Source organism: Eubalaena glacialis, chromosome 20 (assembly GCF_028564815.1).
Source record: "Eubalaena glacialis isolate mEubGla1 chromosome 20, mEubGla1.1.hap2.+ XY, whole genome shotgun sequence".
Taxonomy (NCBI): domain Eukaryota; kingdom Metazoa; phylum Chordata; class Mammalia; order Artiodactyla; family Balaenidae; genus Eubalaena; species Eubalaena glacialis.
This window is the reverse complement of record NC_083735.1, coordinates 6824590-6843341: the sequence shown is the minus strand read 5'-3', so window position 1 is coordinate 6843341 and position 18752 is coordinate 6824590. Positions and strand designations below refer to the sequence as shown.

At 40.8% G+C, this 18752-nt stretch overlaps 1 protein-coding gene across 6 annotated transcripts in view; it reads left to right on the top strand.

The window, feature by feature from the left end:
- Positions 1–7579, top strand: part of MCPH1 (microcephalin 1) — a 230423-nt gene extending 222844 nt beyond the window's left edge. For 4 of the 6 annotated variants that reach the window (XM_061177349.1, XM_061177356.1, XM_061177355.1 and 1 more), the window contains one exon: positions 7216–7579. In XM_061177349.1, coding sequence (XP_061033332.1) covers positions 7216–7450 — 235 coding nt within the window. In that variant the 3' untranslated portion in view covers positions 7451–7579. The remainder of the gene's footprint in view (positions 1–7215) is intronic. The other 2 variants (XM_061177350.1, XM_061177351.1) reach the window with 2 other exon arrangements.
- Positions 7580–18752: the final 11173 nt, after the last annotated feature.

The window sequence follows — 18752 nt, the reverse complement described above, 5'->3', positions numbered from 1 at the left end:
GATCTCGTGCTGCTCGGTCACCGCACCTTCTCCTCACTCGTGCACCCACCACCGCGGTGGCTCTCAAACTGCGCGTGACGGACCCCGACACCCCACAAGCTGGGCTGAGGTCAGCGTGTCCACGTCAAAGCACAGGCACAAGCAGTTTTCCCCAATTTGCAGGAAGAGGGAAAAGTCATTGGATTAAATTATCTCATTTTACTTTTTGAATCAATTTTTCTTAAACCGTGGTGCTTGAAGATGAATATGTAGCAAGAAATTAATACAGAGGAATGTAGGAGAAAGAAATAATAAAGATAATATCAAACATTAACAAAACTGAAGCAAAGAAAAAAATTTGAGAGAAAAAGTTCTTTGGGTGGGGGGGAGAGGAAAACTTAAAGTCAAAATTCTAGAAATAGTGAAAAAGAAAAGAGTCCAATGAACAAAACTAAGAATGAAATCGGGGCTACAACTACAGATACAGTAAGGATATCTAAAAATCATGAGCACATGATGAATTACTTTATGCCAGTAAATTTGAAAATAGGCAAGATGGATAATTTCTAGAAAAATGTTACCAAAATCGATTCAAGAAATAGAAAATCTAAACAGTTTCAACCATTAAAAAATAAATGAATTGTAATCTGAAGTATGCCTCTCACCACCCGTCATGAAAGTCGCCTGCAGAGTGATGTCAGCAAGATGGCAGACTGGGAAGCTCCAAGCCCTTGTCTCCCCCACAGAAACATGGAAAAAACAAGCAGAAGCCATCTGAACCAACTTTTCAGGAGCTCTGGGAAAAAATCAAAGGTTTACGGCCACCAGGCAAACGCCCAACCAAGCAAAGCCATGTTTACAACAGTAGGAAAGTCCTGTGCCATTTACTCACCCCGACAGTCTTGGTTTCCCAGTTCCCCTCCCTGAACAGAGACCTTATTTGCTCTCATCGGCCTGGGAGACCTGAAGGACTGACTCGCCCGTCTCTGTCTCGAGTGACTTGGACACATGCAAGAATAAAGGTGACCACCGCTCTTAAAAGCTACTTGGAAATAATAGTGGTTAATATCCGAAAACTAGAAAGAACGCTTACAACTCAACAACAAAAAAACCTGAGTAAAAAATGGGCCAAGGAGTTGATTAGATGTTTCTCCAATGACGACATTAGCACATGAAAAGATGTTCGTCATCACTAATCATTAGAGAAATGCATATCAAAACCACAGCTATGATCAAAACAAACCGTGGAGAGAGTGGAACCTCGTGTACTGTTGGCAGGAATGTAAAATGGCAGTTCCTCAAAAAATTAAAAAAAAAAAAACAAACTACCATATGACCTAGTAATTCCAATTCTAGATACATATCCAAAAGATTTGAAAGCAGGGACTCAAATATTTACACACCCGTGTTTACAGCAGTATCGTTCACAACAGCTAAGAGGTAGAAGCAACCAAGTGTCCATTAACAGATGAATGGATAACAAAATGTGATATATACATACAGTAGAATACTATCCAGCCCTAAAAAGGAAAGCTATTCTTAAACCTGCAACATTAATGAACCTTGAAAATATTATGTTAAAGTGAAATAAGCCAGTCACAAAAGGACAGATACTGTATGATTCCACTTTTATGAGTTACCTAGAATAGGCAAATTCATAGAGACAGAAATTATAATAGAGGTTAACCGCATCTAACGTGGGGGGATGGGAATGGGGAGTTATTGTTTAATGGGTACAGAGGTCGTGTTTGGGTTTATGAGAAAGTTCTGGAAATGAGCGGTCATGGGTTGCACAGCATTGTGAATGTACGTAATGCCACTGAATTGTACACTTAAAATGGCTTAAATGGTAAATTTTAGGTTATGTCTGTTTTACCACAAGAAAATCGTTTTTAAGACACCTCCCCCTAGCTAGTTTTGACAGTAAATTTTACCAAACATTACACATTACTGCATAGAAAAGCTATTCACCTCATTTTACGAGGCTAGCCCAAACTCGTTTGTGAATATGGATATAAAAATCCCAAATAAAATATTTGCAAATTAAATTTAGCAGTGTGTTAAGAAACATATAGTCAGGTAGGGTTTAACCAAAGAATGTAGAAATAAATATCATTCAGTCTTTTTTCCTAATCCATTGATTTTTCTCGGTAGATGTTAAAAAGCATTAGAGAAAATCCAATACCCACTCATGATAAAAACAAAAAACTCTTCATCGATTAGGAATAAGAGCACTTTCTTAACATGATGAAGGGTATCTATAAAAAACCTACAACATATATTTAACAGTGAAAATCTTAGTTTAAGGTTTAAGTCAGGTACAAAATACACATGGCTATTACCCTTGTGTTTCAACAGCGTTCTAGAGTTCTAAGTCAAGGGGATAAAATAAGAAACACAAACGAAGGATCAGAATTAGAAAGAAAGGGACAAATCATTTTATTTGCCTACGATATAGTTGTATATCTAGAAAAATCTAAGAGAATCGTTGTAACCAATTCAGCAAGATTGGTCTTTATTTATGATCCGCTTACTAAAATCATTAGTATTCCGATGCCCAGTAGTAAATATAAAATGTAACAGAAACATAGCAAACTCAAAGCTAGCCCTGTAATATCATTTCACTCATGTTTCTTGGGTGGAAAGGAAAAGTTGGCATGCTAGGAATAAACTAGACTGTCTTGTCTAAGACACAGTGCAAATTCGTGCTATACCCTTAGGAAAAGTATCAGATATGTGAAAGTCTCCAGCCCAATATCAGAGCAGAAAAAAAATGTTGAGAACTGCTATTTCCTTCAGATATTCTGCATGGCATCAGGTCATTCATTCATTTACTCAGTATTTATTGAGCATCTCTCATGTGCCAAGCATGTTCTCGGCACTCCCAGAATAGCACGTGACAAGGCAGATACAGCCCTTTTCCCGTGGGACTTACATTCTAAAGAAGGACATTTTTTTTTTAATGCTGATGGTGATAAATGCTATGAAGAAAACAGGGTGTGAGTATGGAGAGAGACACTGAGGTGGGCTCCTTACCAAGGAGCTGTGTTTGAGCTGAGCTCTGAATGTGGTCCAGAGGGGGGAGCTCGTGTGGAGCTAAGGGAACAGTTAGGGTCAAGGATGAGAGGTGGGCAGAGGCAGTGGGTCTAGAGCACAGAGCGATGGGGGGGAAGCGGCAGAGCCGGGACCACGCAAGGCCTGGTGGACAGTAGTCAGAGGTGTGGTTTTTGTTCTAAGGATAAATAGAAGCCAAAGGATTTTAAGAAGGGGAAATGGGCTCTAAGACATTTTTAAATAGAAACAGAGAGAGTGATCTTAGGCTCTTGCAGTGACTCAGGTGATAACCGATGGTGGATAGGACCAGGGTGCTATCGATGGAGATGGTGTGAAGCTGTTTAATATGTTAAATAAAAACTCTGGAGCCAATTGCACTTGCTGGCAGATTGGACACTGTGCTGTGTTAGGAAAGAGAATAGAAGATGAGTCCTAGACTTGGGTTCCGAGCCCCCGGGAGAACGGTGAGGATCCGTGAAGAAGCAGAGAAGGGACTGGTTTATTCAGAAGAGGAATAGACGTGCAGAGGGAGAAAGACTTGCTCGGTGTGGGTCCAGAGGGAAGTACGGGCCGGGCTCAGCATCAGAAAGGACTTCAGGAACGTTCGGCGTCTGCTGGGGGACCCTCGCTCTGCAGAGTAGCAGAGGTGACCCCTTATGCGTGGATATCTGGCTACACAGATGCTGAGGTTTCCCAGCCCTAAAATTCATAGCTCATTTTGGCAAGTCAAGATAAAGCTCCCAGCAGGGCCCTGAGGGTCCCCAAACTCTGCACACAGGACCGTTAGCCACATCTGGCTGTTGGCATTTGGAGTCTTAGTTCAATAAAGCTACTTGCCTGTCCCACTATTAAAAAAAAAAAGCATTGGTGGCATGTTGATTCCACATCCCAGCCACACAGAAGCATGGCCAGTGAACCTTAGCGTGTGCAGATACGTGCGCCAAGACCTGCTGAATAACTTTGTTAAACAAACACAGACAACCTGGGGTTTTTTCTTTCCAATTTAAATTTCATGGGAGCTGCTTGTGTACTATTTGTCTCCCTTTCCGCCGGCTGGGATGGGCATTGCTCTAACATCTATCTCGTGGTCATGTTTTATGGGGTGTTTGAGGATCGTGCACCTGACGTGACACTGGAATCTGGGGACGTGGCTGTCTTCAGATGCCAAATGAACTCGGATAGAAATCACTCTCCGTGCGTGTGTTTACAGCTGGGAACTTGGAGCCGAGAGGCGCTCCCTGGACACAGCTGTCCTGGCTCTCAGCTCTTACTCAGTTCTCAAGTGTTCTCCTGGTCCCACTCTGCACAGCACCACGTGCAGGGGGGTGAATTCCTCAGGCAGCACCATTGAAGAGCTGGGAGGGGCCGGCCACAGGCTTTGTTGTGGCTTCTGTTTTATCTGAATTTAAAACTGGATCCTTCTCCAGCCAGTCTTTTTTCCCCACCACGATGGATGGATGGATGGATGGATGGATGGATGGATGGATGGATGGATGGATGGATGTGTACAGTGACGCTTGATTTCATGGTCAAAGAATTCAAACAATAGAGAAATACATAAAGTCCCAAAATCTTACTACCCTTCCCTAAAGTAACGACACTAAAGATTGAACTGTGTGTTTCAGATTTAACATGTATTTACATAGAAATAAATGTATATAAACATATGCATTGAGGGTTTGTTTTCTATAAAAGGAGGATCACATATCGTTCATGAGTTTTCATCCCAACTCTGTGTCTAGAAGATCCTTCCGTTTTAACACAAGCAGTAACCTCATTCTTTTTAACCATTGGAGGTGCTTAATTTACACACTCCTTACAATTAGACATTTGGGGTTATTTCCACTGCTTCTGCTACTATAAATTCTGTGTGTGTTGTCTGTGTGTGCGTGTGTTCTAATTGGAATGATTTGAATTCAATTTTAAGACACTGTCTTGAGCTATAATTAGGGTGGCCCAGTCCCAGGCAGGAGTATTTCTGTAAAATAGATTTGTAGAAGAGGAATTACTGAGCCCTAGGGTGTGTGTACCTTAAACCTTGATCCACCCAGCTGTACCAGCTTACAGTCTTACTAACAGCACCTGGATATTCCCGTTCCCCAGACCCTCACCAGTACCAGACTTTACGCATGTTTTCAGTATTTGGTGATCTCATTACTTAATGTATATGCTGTAATTACTCAGTTACTCATAAGCATGAGTACCCAGAGGGGGGATTCATAGGTCAGGAGCGGCCAATTCTTATCTCTTGCCTGTTTTTACATTGGGCTGTTTCTCTTTTCCACATTGTTTCCCAGCATATTTGTCTAGTACGGACTCTAATCTTTTGTGATAAATATAAGATCCTCTCTGTCTCTTATGTTTGTTTATGGTGTTTTCTGTGGGTTTTAATTTTTAATTATTATTCTGGATGGAATCAAATACCTCTGTTTCTCCACAGCACCTACGCTGAGGTTTCACTCAGGAAGGTTTCCCTACCCTGAGCTTTAAACTCATCTCCTGTCTCTATTAATACTTTCACAGTTTTTTAATGTTCAGAGCATTAATCCATCTGTCATGCAGTCATTGTGGGATATAAGGAATCATCCCATCTCTTTGATAACTTATCTATTCTCCACTGATTTTTAACGCCCCCTTGAATCAGCTCTTAAACTCCCACATATGCACGGGTGGGTTTCTGGAGTTTGTTCTCTTCCACTGATCTATTTATCTATTCTGTGCTAACTACCTACCGTTTTACTACCGTAATTTTATAGTATGTTTCACTATCTAGTAGGTCAAATTCTCTCTCATTCTTCTTTTTCAAAGTTGTCTTCCCGTGCATTTTTCCCCCATATAAACTTTGGAATAAGCATGTCAAGTTTTTTTTTTTAACAAACATTTGGAATTTGGGTATTATATTGGATTTTTAGATTAATTAAGAAAGAGCATCATACTTTTTGCAGTCTTCTCTGGCTTTCGAAAATGACATCCTGTCAGAAATCTAAATGTAAAAATTGAATCAACAGGTTTTTTAAAACCTGGAAGAAAATATGGCTGAGTTATTTTATAACCAGGTACAGGGAAGGCTTTCTACCTGTGATTCAAAATCCAAATGCAATAAAAGATTGATGTAATTTGAATACATAAATAAATGTTTGCATAAGAAAAGTCGAAAGGCAAGCAACAAACAAAATATATGCAACACAAATCATGAATAAAGGACTAATATTAAAATGTAAATCATAATAATACTTCAGTGTTGCAGAGAGAGTTAAGTGGTATGCTGGGTATCAATAATAACTGTTAAGGTTCTATTGTATGTATTATTAATTATAATTTTATAATGTATATAATATATATAACAAACATTAATGATCCTCTGAGATTCAGCTACCAGGTCAGACCGCCTGTGTGGAAGTGCATTTGTAGTGGGAGGGCTGTGATTAAATTCTGGGGCACCGGCTTGAGCTATAACTAAGATAAGCTATTTTTTTTCTTTTATTCATAAAAGAAACCCATTTTTTCTGCTTTGTATCTCACAACCATCACAGCTTTCCATGTCCTATCACTCATCACCCTGACTTCTTAAGGTCCTTCAAATATACAGTAATTGTTCACCCTCTGGATAATAACAGGAAACAAGAAGTTAACTTTAATTTATCCGTCAGTCAGCACTGACAATCCATTGCACATCTCTCTCATTCCAACAGCAGCAGAAGGGTCGGAAGCAGTCAACCGTCCAGCATTAAGACTAAAGGGCCTGCCTGGAGCCGGCTGCAGGCACAGCTGTGTTGGCCTCTTCCCCTGCACCTGTGGCTTATCCCGGGCCAGGGCACTTCATGGGATTTTCATAAAATAATAGAGTTGTTTATACTCTGCCTTGTACCAAAGAGCACTTGCTGTAGCTGAGATTAGAGTTTGGATCTCCCACATCGTGACGTTCTGCCATGAAGGGCATGCCCTGTGTGTGCTACATCTAATGGGATACGAGATGCCTGAGCATTTGAGATGTGGCTGGTGTGACTGAGGAACTGAATCATGTATGTTATTTTACTTCATTTTAAACAGCCGCATGTGCCATAGAGACCATGCTGCCCAGGACCACTGACGATTTTAAATATGATCTGTGTATCTGTGATGAGTGCGTCGTCTTACCATGTGCTGGCCACTGTCAGTGCTAACCTGCTTCTCTTCCTCTAGACTCGCTCACTCAGCACAAGGTCTGGGCCTCAGAGAACCGCCCGCTGCTGCCGTGAAGGAGACGCCACTCAACCCACGGCTGCTGCTAACAGCCCGCCCCGTCGTCCTCGGACGCGCAAGTGAGGGGAGGGGTGGACGCAGGAAGGATGCCTTTCTATACCGTCACGTTTGCCGCCTGTGGGTGTTGTGGTTTTCACGTGAAGAAAGCTCCTTCGTGTGGCTTTCTGATGCCTGAGTGTGTGTCTCAGAGAAGCACTGACGTGCCCTGTTGGGCCTTTTCTATTAAAGCCAGTCTGTGTGTCCTAGTGATGATCATAATTGAGAGGTCCCAGAACCTTTGTCATGGAAGTGCCATACTGTTAAATAAAGGATGGAAATTACATTGTTTTATTACCGAGAACAAAGAGCCCCCTGAGTTTCTACGTTTCTTTATTAACGTATCATCTACTAGGTATGAAGGATGTTGGTCCGTTATCACCTTATGTACCTGAGATTCTTCTCAAAATAATCATGAGGACAGGTGTGAGGAGCCGCAATTAATAATTAGTGCCATCAAAGGAGCCCCGCTTGTGCAAGCTAAGTTTCTGGTGAGGAGAGCATCACCCACAAGAGATCAGGGCCTCTGCAGGCTGCCAGGATGCTCGCCATCCCCTGCCGGAAACGGGCATTCGGGCCAAATCGTACACTCGCTGGCTGGTCACCGTGTGTAGGAGAGAGATGCTAAATCCCAGCAAGGCTGAAGGTGGCAGTGAGACTCCCTCGTGATACTGTTCCCTCCGTGTTGTTTATCTGTCACTCATCTCAGCTGCTATTTCTACCTCAAATAAATGTCAAGTCCCTCAGCAAATACGAGGGATCAACTTCTAGAATAACCCTCCTAGAAGGGCAGTAACGATGCACATGGAAATAATGAAGGGTTTTCTCTTGGCGTTAATATAACGTATACCCCAAGTCCCCCCGTAATACTCCTGCCTCAAAAACGTTGAGCCTCAGCGCAGCTCGGCAGGCCGGAGGCCTTCCTCCCACCTTGTAAATCCCGTGTCACTACACCCACTGCCTCCTGGGCTTGGCGACTTTGAGGCTCAGGTATCAATACTATGGCAGAGCTCCCATCGCACCAAAAGTTCCCGAGGCGGCTGACAAAATTGTGCGGACTCCCGGTGGAGACAAGCCACAAAGAACTCCATCCCACGGCCACATCAGCCACAGAGTGCCACCCAGGTCACGTGTCCACCCAGGCCTTCATCCTCACAGCTAAGATTCCTGATGCCAGCCTGCCAGGAGCCACTGAAGAGTCTCTCTCTAAAAGCTTATCTCTTATGAGGACACATTTGTGCCTGGCTTTAAGCATTTTCTATGTGGTACCTCATTTAATCCTGCCAACAATCCTAAAAGTTAGTTACTAGAGGTTTGCAACCCCTTACCCAAAACACATAGGGCTAAAAGTGTCTCAGAATTCTGAACTTTTTTTTTTTAATTTTGAAAGGTATGTGGCTCTCACCGCTTCTATTCAACATTATATCAGAGATTCTACTGAGAGAAGAACGCCAGGAAAGGAATTAAGGGCATACAGACTGGAAATGAAGAAGTAAAACTATTCTCAGATCACATGATACTATATGTAGAAAATTATAAGGAATTAAAGAAAAAAGTAGATTAAGCATATTTATCAAGATTACAGAATACAAAATCTATATACAAAGCTAACTGAACTGTATTTCTATATACTATCAATAAACAATTCAAAAATGGAATTAAGAATACAATTCCATTTACAATATCATGTAAAAATAAACTAAATAGGAATAAATTTAACAAAAGAAGTATAAGATCTGTATACTTAACAAAACATTTGAGAGAAATTAAAGTTCTAAATAAATGGAGAAATATACCAAGTTTATGGATTAGAAGACTCAATATCGATAAGATGGCTATTTTCCTCAAATTGATCTACAAATTCAATGTAATCATCAAAATACCAGGTAGATTTTTTTATAGACTTTGAAAAGCTGATGCTACAATGTATATGAAAATGCAAAGAACCCCTAGTAGAAAATAGTAATTTCTTTAGAAAAAGAATAAAGTTGGGGGATTTATACTATCTGATTTCAAAACTTATTGGCATAAAGGTAGACTACAGATCAAGGGAAGAGAATAGAGACTCTAGGTATAAATCCTCATATTTATGGTCAAGTTGATTTCAACAAAGGTGCCAAGTCAATTCAATGCAGTAGGATAAAACAAAACAAAACAAAACAAAAAGAAGCACACTTACATCCTTACCACAGTTACGTCCTTACCTCACTCACAAAAAGAAAATGCACATGGATCCCTACCTCACACCATACACAAAAACTCAAATGGACCAGAAACCTAACTTAGGGTTTCTCAACCTCAGCACTATTGGCATTTTTGGACCAGATAATTCTGTGCTGCAGTGGCTGTCCTGGGCGTCATAGTATGTTTAGCACCATCGCTGGCCTCTATTAGATGCCATTAGCACACCTCACCCAGTTGCGACAGTCCAGACTGTCTTCAGATATCCCCAAATTTCCCCTGGAGAGCAGAACCGTTCCCAGCTGAGAACCACTGACCTAAAATTATAAAATGTCTAGAAGAAAACATAGCAAGAAATCTTTCTGAAAGGTCAGGCAAAGATTTTTTTAGGTAGGGCACTAAAGGCACAATTCATAAAAACATAAATTGGACCTCAAAGTTTTAAAAAGTTTTGCTGTTCAAAAGAAACCATTAAGAAAATTAAAAGACAAGTCAGAGACTAGGAAAAATATTTGTAAAGCATATAGCTGATGAACTGTATCCAGACTATGTAAAGAACTTGAGTGGGCAAAAGACATTTCACACAAAAACATATAGAAATGATTAATAAGCACATGAAAAGATGCTCAACATTATTAGTCATTAGAGAAATGCAAAGTAAAAGCACAAGGAGATGCTACTACGCACCCTCGGGAATGGCTGCAGCCAACAGTTTTGACAATACAAGAGTTGACCAGCACGTGGAGAATCTAGGACTCCCATGCACTGCTGGTGTGGCTGCATCATTTTGCAGTTCGGTTTAAAAACTAAACATACCCTTGCCATATGACGCAGCAACTTCACTCCTAGGTATGTACCCAAGAGAAATGAAAATGTGCCTGCACAAGGACTTGTACGCAAATGTTCACAGCAACATTATTCACGCCAGCCAAAAGCTAGAAGCAATCCATCAACTGATAAATGGATACACAAAATGTGCTATATCCATACCATGGATTGCTACTCAGCAATAAAAAGGAGCAAACAACTGATACAGGCAACAACCTGGACCAACCCCAAGAACATGGTAGTTGAAAGAAGCCAGACTCAAAAGACTACATATTGTATGATTCCATTTAGATAAAATTTCTAGAGAAGATAAAATTATAGAGACAAAAATACAGATCACTGGTTTCCTGCTGCTGGGGGTAGAAGTGGGAATAGACAGCAGACATTTTGGAGTGATGGAAATATTCTAAAACTCGATTGTGATGTTAGTTGTAAAACTGTATACATTTACTAAAATCGTTGAACAGTACACTTGCCGTGGGTAAATTTTTATGGTGCATGAATTATACACCAATAAATTAATTTTGTTAAAAAACTATGTGGCAACCTTGGAGCTGTGCCTCTCGGATCTCACTTTAAGAAAGAATCTTCTAGGACTTCCCTGGTGGTGCAGTGGTTAAGAATCCGCCTGCCAATGCAGGGGACATAGGTTCGAGCCCTGGTCTGGGAAGATCCCACATTCCGCGGAGCAACTAAGCCCGTGCGCCACAACTACTGAGCCTGCGCTCTGGAGCCCGCGAGCCACAACTACTGAGCCCATGAGCCTAGAGCCCGTGCTCCACAACAAGAGAAGCCACTGCAATGAGAAGCCCGCACACCGCAACGAAGAGTAGCCCCCGTTGGCCACAACTAGACAAACGCCCGCGCGCAGCAACAAAGACTCAGTGCAGCCAAAAATAAATAAATAAATAAATTTTTTAAAAAAAGAAAGAATCTTCTGCTCAGCTGGAATGAATACAGTTAGCTGACCGCTGTTAGTGCCTTAAAGATCCACCTCAGCTTTCAAGCCGAGGCCACTCTCTTCCTGGGCGGTCATCCCCGGGCAAGGATCGGGCCCAGCGGGCATCAGGCGCCTGGCTAATTCTGCTAATATAAGACCCCTAACAGGCACCCGGGCTCCAGAACCTCCGTCCCCACCTGCAGTGTCTGAGGCCTCTCCGCCACCCTCTCTTCCTTCCTCCTGTCCTGTCACAGCTGCGTCCGCAAGTGCTCCTTATGAATCCCGCTTCCTCCCATTTGTATTTTTCTCGGGAGTTACCCCCAGCAAACCTCTTGCTCTCTTAACTCCCATCAGTGTCAGCTACCCAAGGCTCCCCCGCCCCCGCCAGCAAGGACTGTGATGCATGTGACCCCCCAGGCACTCAGGGGCAGCAGCCTGCAACCTCACATTTCTTCCATGACACATACCACATTGAGTGGAACACAGAAAACTATTGATCATCTCGTGTGTTCAGGTCAGATTTTGCCTCTAATTCAGAAAAACCTCTATTTTACTGCCTTTGGCTTTGGGAATTGTGGATTAGGGACTGTGGGACTTGTATTCTTATCTGTGGATACTCTGTTTTCTGGCGATATTACACCAGTGGATGGAAGGACTGGGGTTTGAACGTGGAGTCCCTACATGGCACTGCAAGCTCGTCAGGCTTAACTGCAACTCTGAGAATGTCCAATGGACTGGTAATGATGGGTTTTTAAAATGTTTCCTAATGCCTACCACGTGAAGGTAACTACCCTCATAAAACACAGGTCCTTAAACTCAATCAACATGTTTCCAAGAAGCTGTAATTAGCGGTTGTTTTCAGCCTTTGTTAAATGGCAAAACCCATTAGGTGAGGTTGCATGAAAGTTGCAATAGATACAGCAGGTGGCAACAGAACTGCTCCAGTTAAAGAGTGGGGAGGGAAGAGAGGGTTCCAAATTCTTGCCCAAAGATCCATTGCTTCCTCCCCATGGGATCACCTCCGCAGTGCCTCTGTGGATACTTATGGGATCACCTCAAAACCACTACATCTGGTCCAATCCTCCACTTCACTTGCAGAGAAGCTGACACCTTCAACATCATTCAACTAATGAGCAGTAATCTACAAAAACCAACTAAAATCAGAACTCCCCACTCACAATGGCACAAACTGAAATTGTCTGTGGGTAAGGGACAGCCTTGATCAAACTCAGAAAACTGCTTTGAAAGGCAAACAACACTGAAAAGTAGAGTCACAAATGAGACTTCATTTGATGTCAGTTAAAGCTGCTTTGTGTCATGCCGGCCACTCCCATTATCTTGTACACCCAGTGCCACATTTTTTTTTTTTTAATTAATTAATTTATTTATTTATGGCTGTGTTGGGTCTTCGTTTCTGTGCGAGGGCTTTCTCTAGTTGTGGCAAGCGGGGGCCACTCCTCATCACGGTGCGCAGGACTCTCACTATCGTGGCCTCTCTCGTTGCGGAGCACAGGCTCCAGACGCGCAGGCTCAGTAATTGTGGCTCACGGGCCCAGTTGCTCCGCGGCATGTGGGATCTTCCCAGACCAGGGCTCGAACCCGTGTCCCCTGCATTGGCAGGCAGATTCTCAACCACTGCGCCACCAGGGAAGCCCCACATTTTTTAATAAAACATTTTTCACCATGCGTTACATTAAATACTATTATCCTCTCAGGTGTTTAGAAGTGCCATTTAGGGCATTAAAAGATTTAATTTCTAGATAGTTACTTACAATCATGCCGCCTTGTAATAGTGTTTGAAAAGTGTATGAGAAAATTCTGAGATGGCTTCTCGAACTTTAATGTGAATTCGAATCATCTGGGGATATCGTTAAAGGTAGATTCTGATTCAGTAGATCTGGGTGGGGCCCAAAACGCTGCATTTGTAAAAAGCTGCCAGATGATGTCATGGAAGCTGCTTGAATTGCAAGGATTTGGAATACTCAGAGGGATAACTTTACATACCATTTAGTTCTGTACAGGAATTAATGATTTGGAGATTTTAATGTCCTTTTTAAACCAAATTGCTGCTTCTAGCCGTGTGTTGCAAACACGTTGTAAAATTCGATCAAGGTATTTCTTTGAAAATGCTTAGGGCAGTGACTCTCAACCCTGACAGAACATCAGAATCACCTGAGGGGGTTTAGAAATACACAAACACCAAGGATTCTGATTTAACTTGTCTGGGCATCCATATATTTGGGTGGGGGGGGGTGGTATTTGTCTGTGTAGTTCTGTGCAGTTTTTTGTTTTGTTTAATTTTTGAATTTTATTTTTTTATACAGCAGGTTCTTATTAGTCATCAGTTTTATACACATCAGTGTATACATGTCAATCCCAATCGCCCAATTCATCACACCACCATCGCCACCCCCCCACGGTTTTCCCCCCTTGGTGTCCATACGTTTGTTCTCTACATCTGTGTCTCAACTTCTGCCCTGCACACCGGTTTTATCACGTGTGAGGTTCACGTATCAACCACCACAGTGAAGATAGAGACCACCTCCATCACAATGATCCCTCGTGACCACATTCCCCTTTGTAACCACACCTACTTACCCCACTTCCTTAACTCCTGGCAACCAGTAATCTGTTTTCCATTTCTATAACTTTGTCCTTTCAAGAATGTTATGTAAATGGAATGGAATGTTGTGTAAATGGAATCATACAATATGTATCCTTTGGCATTGGCTTTTATCCCTCAGCAAAATTCTCTGATAACTCATCTACGCTGTGTGTATCAATAGTTGGTAACTTTTTATTGTTGAGCAGTACCCCATGGCATGTTTACTTAACTACTAAACTATCCCAAGTTTACTTAACTATTCACCCCTTGAAGAGGGTGAAGACATGCCCCAGGCCAGTGTGATGTTCATGTATCAACTTGACTGGATCATGTGATGCCCAGATATTTGGTCAAACATCATTCTGGGTGTGTCCATGAGGATGAACCAGGGTGAAATTAACATTTGCATCGGTAGACTGAGTAAAGCAGGTTGCCCTCCCCACTGTGGGTGGGCTTCATCCAATCAGTTGAAGGCCTGACTAGAACAAAAAGGCTGAACCTCCTTAATAAGGCGGATCTCCTCCTGCCTGACTGCCTTGAACTGAGACATCCATCTTTTCCTGCCTTTGGACTCAAACTGAAACATCGTCTCTTCTTGGGTCTTGAGCCTGCAGGCATTCAGACTGGAGCTCACACCACCAGCTCCCCTGGGTCTACAGCCTGCCAAATGTGGATCTTGAGACTCTCCAGCCTCCATCAGCACACAAGCCAATTCCTTACAATAAATGTCTCCTATTGGTTCTGTGTCTCTGGAGGACCTTGACTAATACACTCAGTGTGTGACACAAAGTAGGTATTTGAATATTTGCCGAACCTGGATTTGAATCCATGGGAAGTTGACAAGCCCTTCAAGTCTTTGAAGGAAGTATGGTGGCATATTGTGATGGATGATTTAGGAGTCTAAGCAGCTTGGCGGGGTGGGATGGAGGGTCAAGTGTTGACGGGGTGGGTGGGGGAGCAGAGCCCAGTCTGTCATCTCCCTCCACCAAGGATGGTTCCTGGAGCAGGATGAACACTGGGACCTACACTTTAACCCGGGTGAAGCCATCAGGCACAGAGTTCACCAGCCCAGAGAGAATCCATGGAGTATCATGGAACCTCTTGGTAAAACTGGGTTCTAGTCTTTACCTACCACTTGGTAGAACCAGGGCAGGTTGACTTAAGAATCCTGGGAGTCAGGGAAGTTATGTGTAAAGTAGTGATGATTGTGCACTTACTGCACATGTCATAATAATACAGGGGTCTTTGTAAGGATCAGAAGAAGGTGTGAAAGGTCTTCATAAGCCACCAGGCACTATAAAAATGTAACCTATGACTATTCTTGTTCTAACAGAAACACAGGAGCTGGTTTGCATTAATCATGGGGAAACAAAAATCAGAACAAATTGATGAGGTGTCTGAGAATAAACCACTGGCAGAGTTTCTTAGAGCACTGAGAGGGACCTTCTGGCCCAGGGTCACCAGCAATGCCGACTCCTGAGCCACTTCAGAGGACCAACTCAGGACCCCTGGGAGGAGTGACTAGTTAAACCTCAAGTTTGAAATCTCTCAGCTCTGCTGGTTAAAGGGAATGCAATAACATCCAGTGCTCCTGGATGTGGTCAGGCCAGTGAGGGTGAAATCAATATTCTACGCTGATCTTTGGGAAGGAAAGGAAAACAAGGGTATTTACTGTGAAGCATTAAAAAATTAGATCCAAAGCATGAAACTAAAGCAAAATGTGTAAATATCCACCTCTCCATGAAATAGCTCTATTTTACAGAATGTGTCATTCTGTATTGTGTAGAGGATCAACGTAGGTTGATAACTAAAATAAATAGCAAGCTTATCCCTCCTTCTGTGTTTATATTTAAAGCCACTGTTTTATTTCATGTAACAAGTGGTGACTTAATTGCAGATACAGTGAAAAAATGATGATAAACATTTTTGTGTTCTTGTCATTACTTCCTTACAGATAACCTTTCCCTTAGTTAGAGAGAATCATATTGAGGAGAATAGGCTTTATTTAGGAAGAATGCAAGGAAAACAGATAATGGCCAAGTTTTTGACTTCCAAAATATTGGGGAAGAAATAGAATAGGCTTAATAACGTAAAAACACTTCTGCTGCAACATATCTAGAAAACTAAAGAAAAATATTACAAACATCTTTATAAATGTATTGCAGAACCCCTAAAAAAGAAAGGAAATTCCCAGTGGGCGGGAATCAGAAAGGAGCCATAACCTGAGAACCACCTGAGTCTGAGGGCTGAAGGCTGCTGCCGGGGAATGGGGGGGAGTGGGCTCTGGGAAGCAGGGGCTTGTGTACAATGGAAAACAGGGTCAGCAGATGAGGTTATGGGCCTGTGTTAGTGAGTGGTATTGGAGTGGAGACCCTCCAGGTAAAACTGAAATTCTGTCCAGTACACACTCAGTGAAGGAGACTAGGAAAAAATTCTGTACTAGTTGACAAGCTAGACTATCTGGCTTGGAGTTCCAATCAAGGAGAAAAAAAATCATTCCTTTCATACCATGTTTTATGAACTAAAATTAGAAAAGCAATGACACAAGTACAAAAACCGTACTTATAAGTTTGAAAACATACAAATAATTGATACATGAAAGAAAGCATAATGGAAATAAATAAGATAATATTTAGACCTGAAGAAAAAACTCCTTCCTTCAGCTAAAGGAAGATTTAGAGGGAAATATATAGCTCTAATTGCTTACATTAGTAAAGAAAAAAATCACTACAAACTAATTAGCTAAATATTCAACAAAAGAGGTTGGGAAAAGAACTATATAGTAAATTAAAGAAGTGACAGAAAGGAAATAATAAAACTAATAGAAATTAACAAAATAAAAATAAAGAAATGAAAGAATTCATCCAACAAAAGGTGATTCTTTGGAAACACTGATAAAATAGGTAAATTTCTGAAAGCCTAATCAAGCTAATTAACATCATAAAAACATAAGAAGGCAGTGTGAAACTCACCAGTAATGTTATATAGTCAAAGATTCTGTAATATGATAATGGTGGTGTGTAATTCACTTAAAACTCCACTTTAGGTTTAAAAAAATGTAGCAAAAATAACCATAACTACAATAATCTGTTATTAGTTATACAATATAAAAATACATAAATTGAATCATCAATAACCTAAAATGTGAGGTGGGGAGAGGTAAAAATGTAAAGCATAAGAACTCTATTTAGGTTAAGCTGTTATTAGTTTAAAATAGGGTGTTATAATTTTAAGATATTTTATGTAAGCCTCATGGTCACCATAAGGGAAAAACCTGTAGTAATTACAGAAAAGCATAATAAAGAAGACAAAGCATAGTGATACCACAAGACATCAAAACACACACAAAAAGACAGCAGGATAGGATTCAAGGAAGAATGGGTCTACAAAACAACCAGAAAAGAAGACCAAAATGGCAAGAGTAAGTCTTTAGATATCAGTAGTTACTTTAAATATAAACAGATTATATTTTCCAACCAAAGATATAAAATAGCTGGAAGGATAAAGAGAACAAGATCCAACAATACGCTGCCTACAAGAAATTCACTTTAGTGTTAAGACATACATAAACTGAGAATGAAGGGCTGGGAAAAGATATTTCAAGCACATGGTAACCAAGAAAAAGCAGAGGTAACTATACGTATGCCAGATAAAATAGACTTTAAATTTAAAATGGTAAAAAAGCCAAAGAAAGTCAGTATATAATGATAAAGGAGCCAATATATCAGGAAGATATAACAATTTTAAGTATTAATGCATCCAACATCAGAGCACCTAAATACATAAAGCAAAAACTAACAGAGCCAAAAGGAGAAATAAACAGCAATATAATAATAGTTGGGGACTTTAATATCCCACTCTTGACAATGGATAGAGTATCCAGACAGAGAATCAGTAAGAAAACAGCAGACTTAAGCAACACCTTATGAAGGTAATAGACATATACTGAACATTCTATCTGACAACAGCAGAATACATGTTCTTCTGACATGCACATGAAACATTTTCTAGAACAGGCCATGTATTAGGTCACAAAACAAGTCTTAGCAAATTCAAGAAGACTGAAATTAGTCAAGTATCTTCTCTGACCAAAATGGTATAAAACTAGAAATCAATAAGGAATACTGAACATTTTACAAATACATGGAGAGTAAACAATATTCTTCTGAACAATCAATTAGTCAGAGAAGAAATTAAAGGAGAAATAAAGTATCTTGAGACAAACAAAAATGGAAACATACCAAAACTTACAGGATGCAGCAAAAGCTGTTCTAAGAAGGAAGTTTATAGCAATAAATGCCTTCATTAAGAAGAAATATCCCAAATAAACAATGTAACTCTATGCCTTAAGCAACAAGAAAAAGAACAACAAACTGAGACCATAGTTAGCAGAAGGAAAGAAATAATAAAGATTAGAGCAGACATAAATGAAACAGAGAACAGGAAAACAATAGAAAAGATTAACCAAAATAAGAATTGGTTCTTTGAAAAGATAAACAAAATTGACAAATCTTTAGCTAGACTAACCAAAGGAAAAAGAGAGGAGCCAAATCAATAAATTATAAATGAAAAATAGACATTACAAATGATACCACAAAATTACAAAGATCATAATAGGCTACTATGAACAACTATACACCAACAAACTGGACAACTTAGAAGAAATGGAAAAATTCTTAGAAACATACAAACCACCAAGACTGAAGTGGGAAGAAATAGAAAGTCTGAATAGACCAATTATTAGTAAGGAAATTGAATCAGTAATCAAAAATGTCCCAACAAAGAAAAGTCCAGGACCAGATGGCTTCACTGGCGAATTTTACAAACATTTGAAGAATTAACATCAATCTTTCTCAAACTCTTTCAAAATATCAAAGAGGAGGAAAT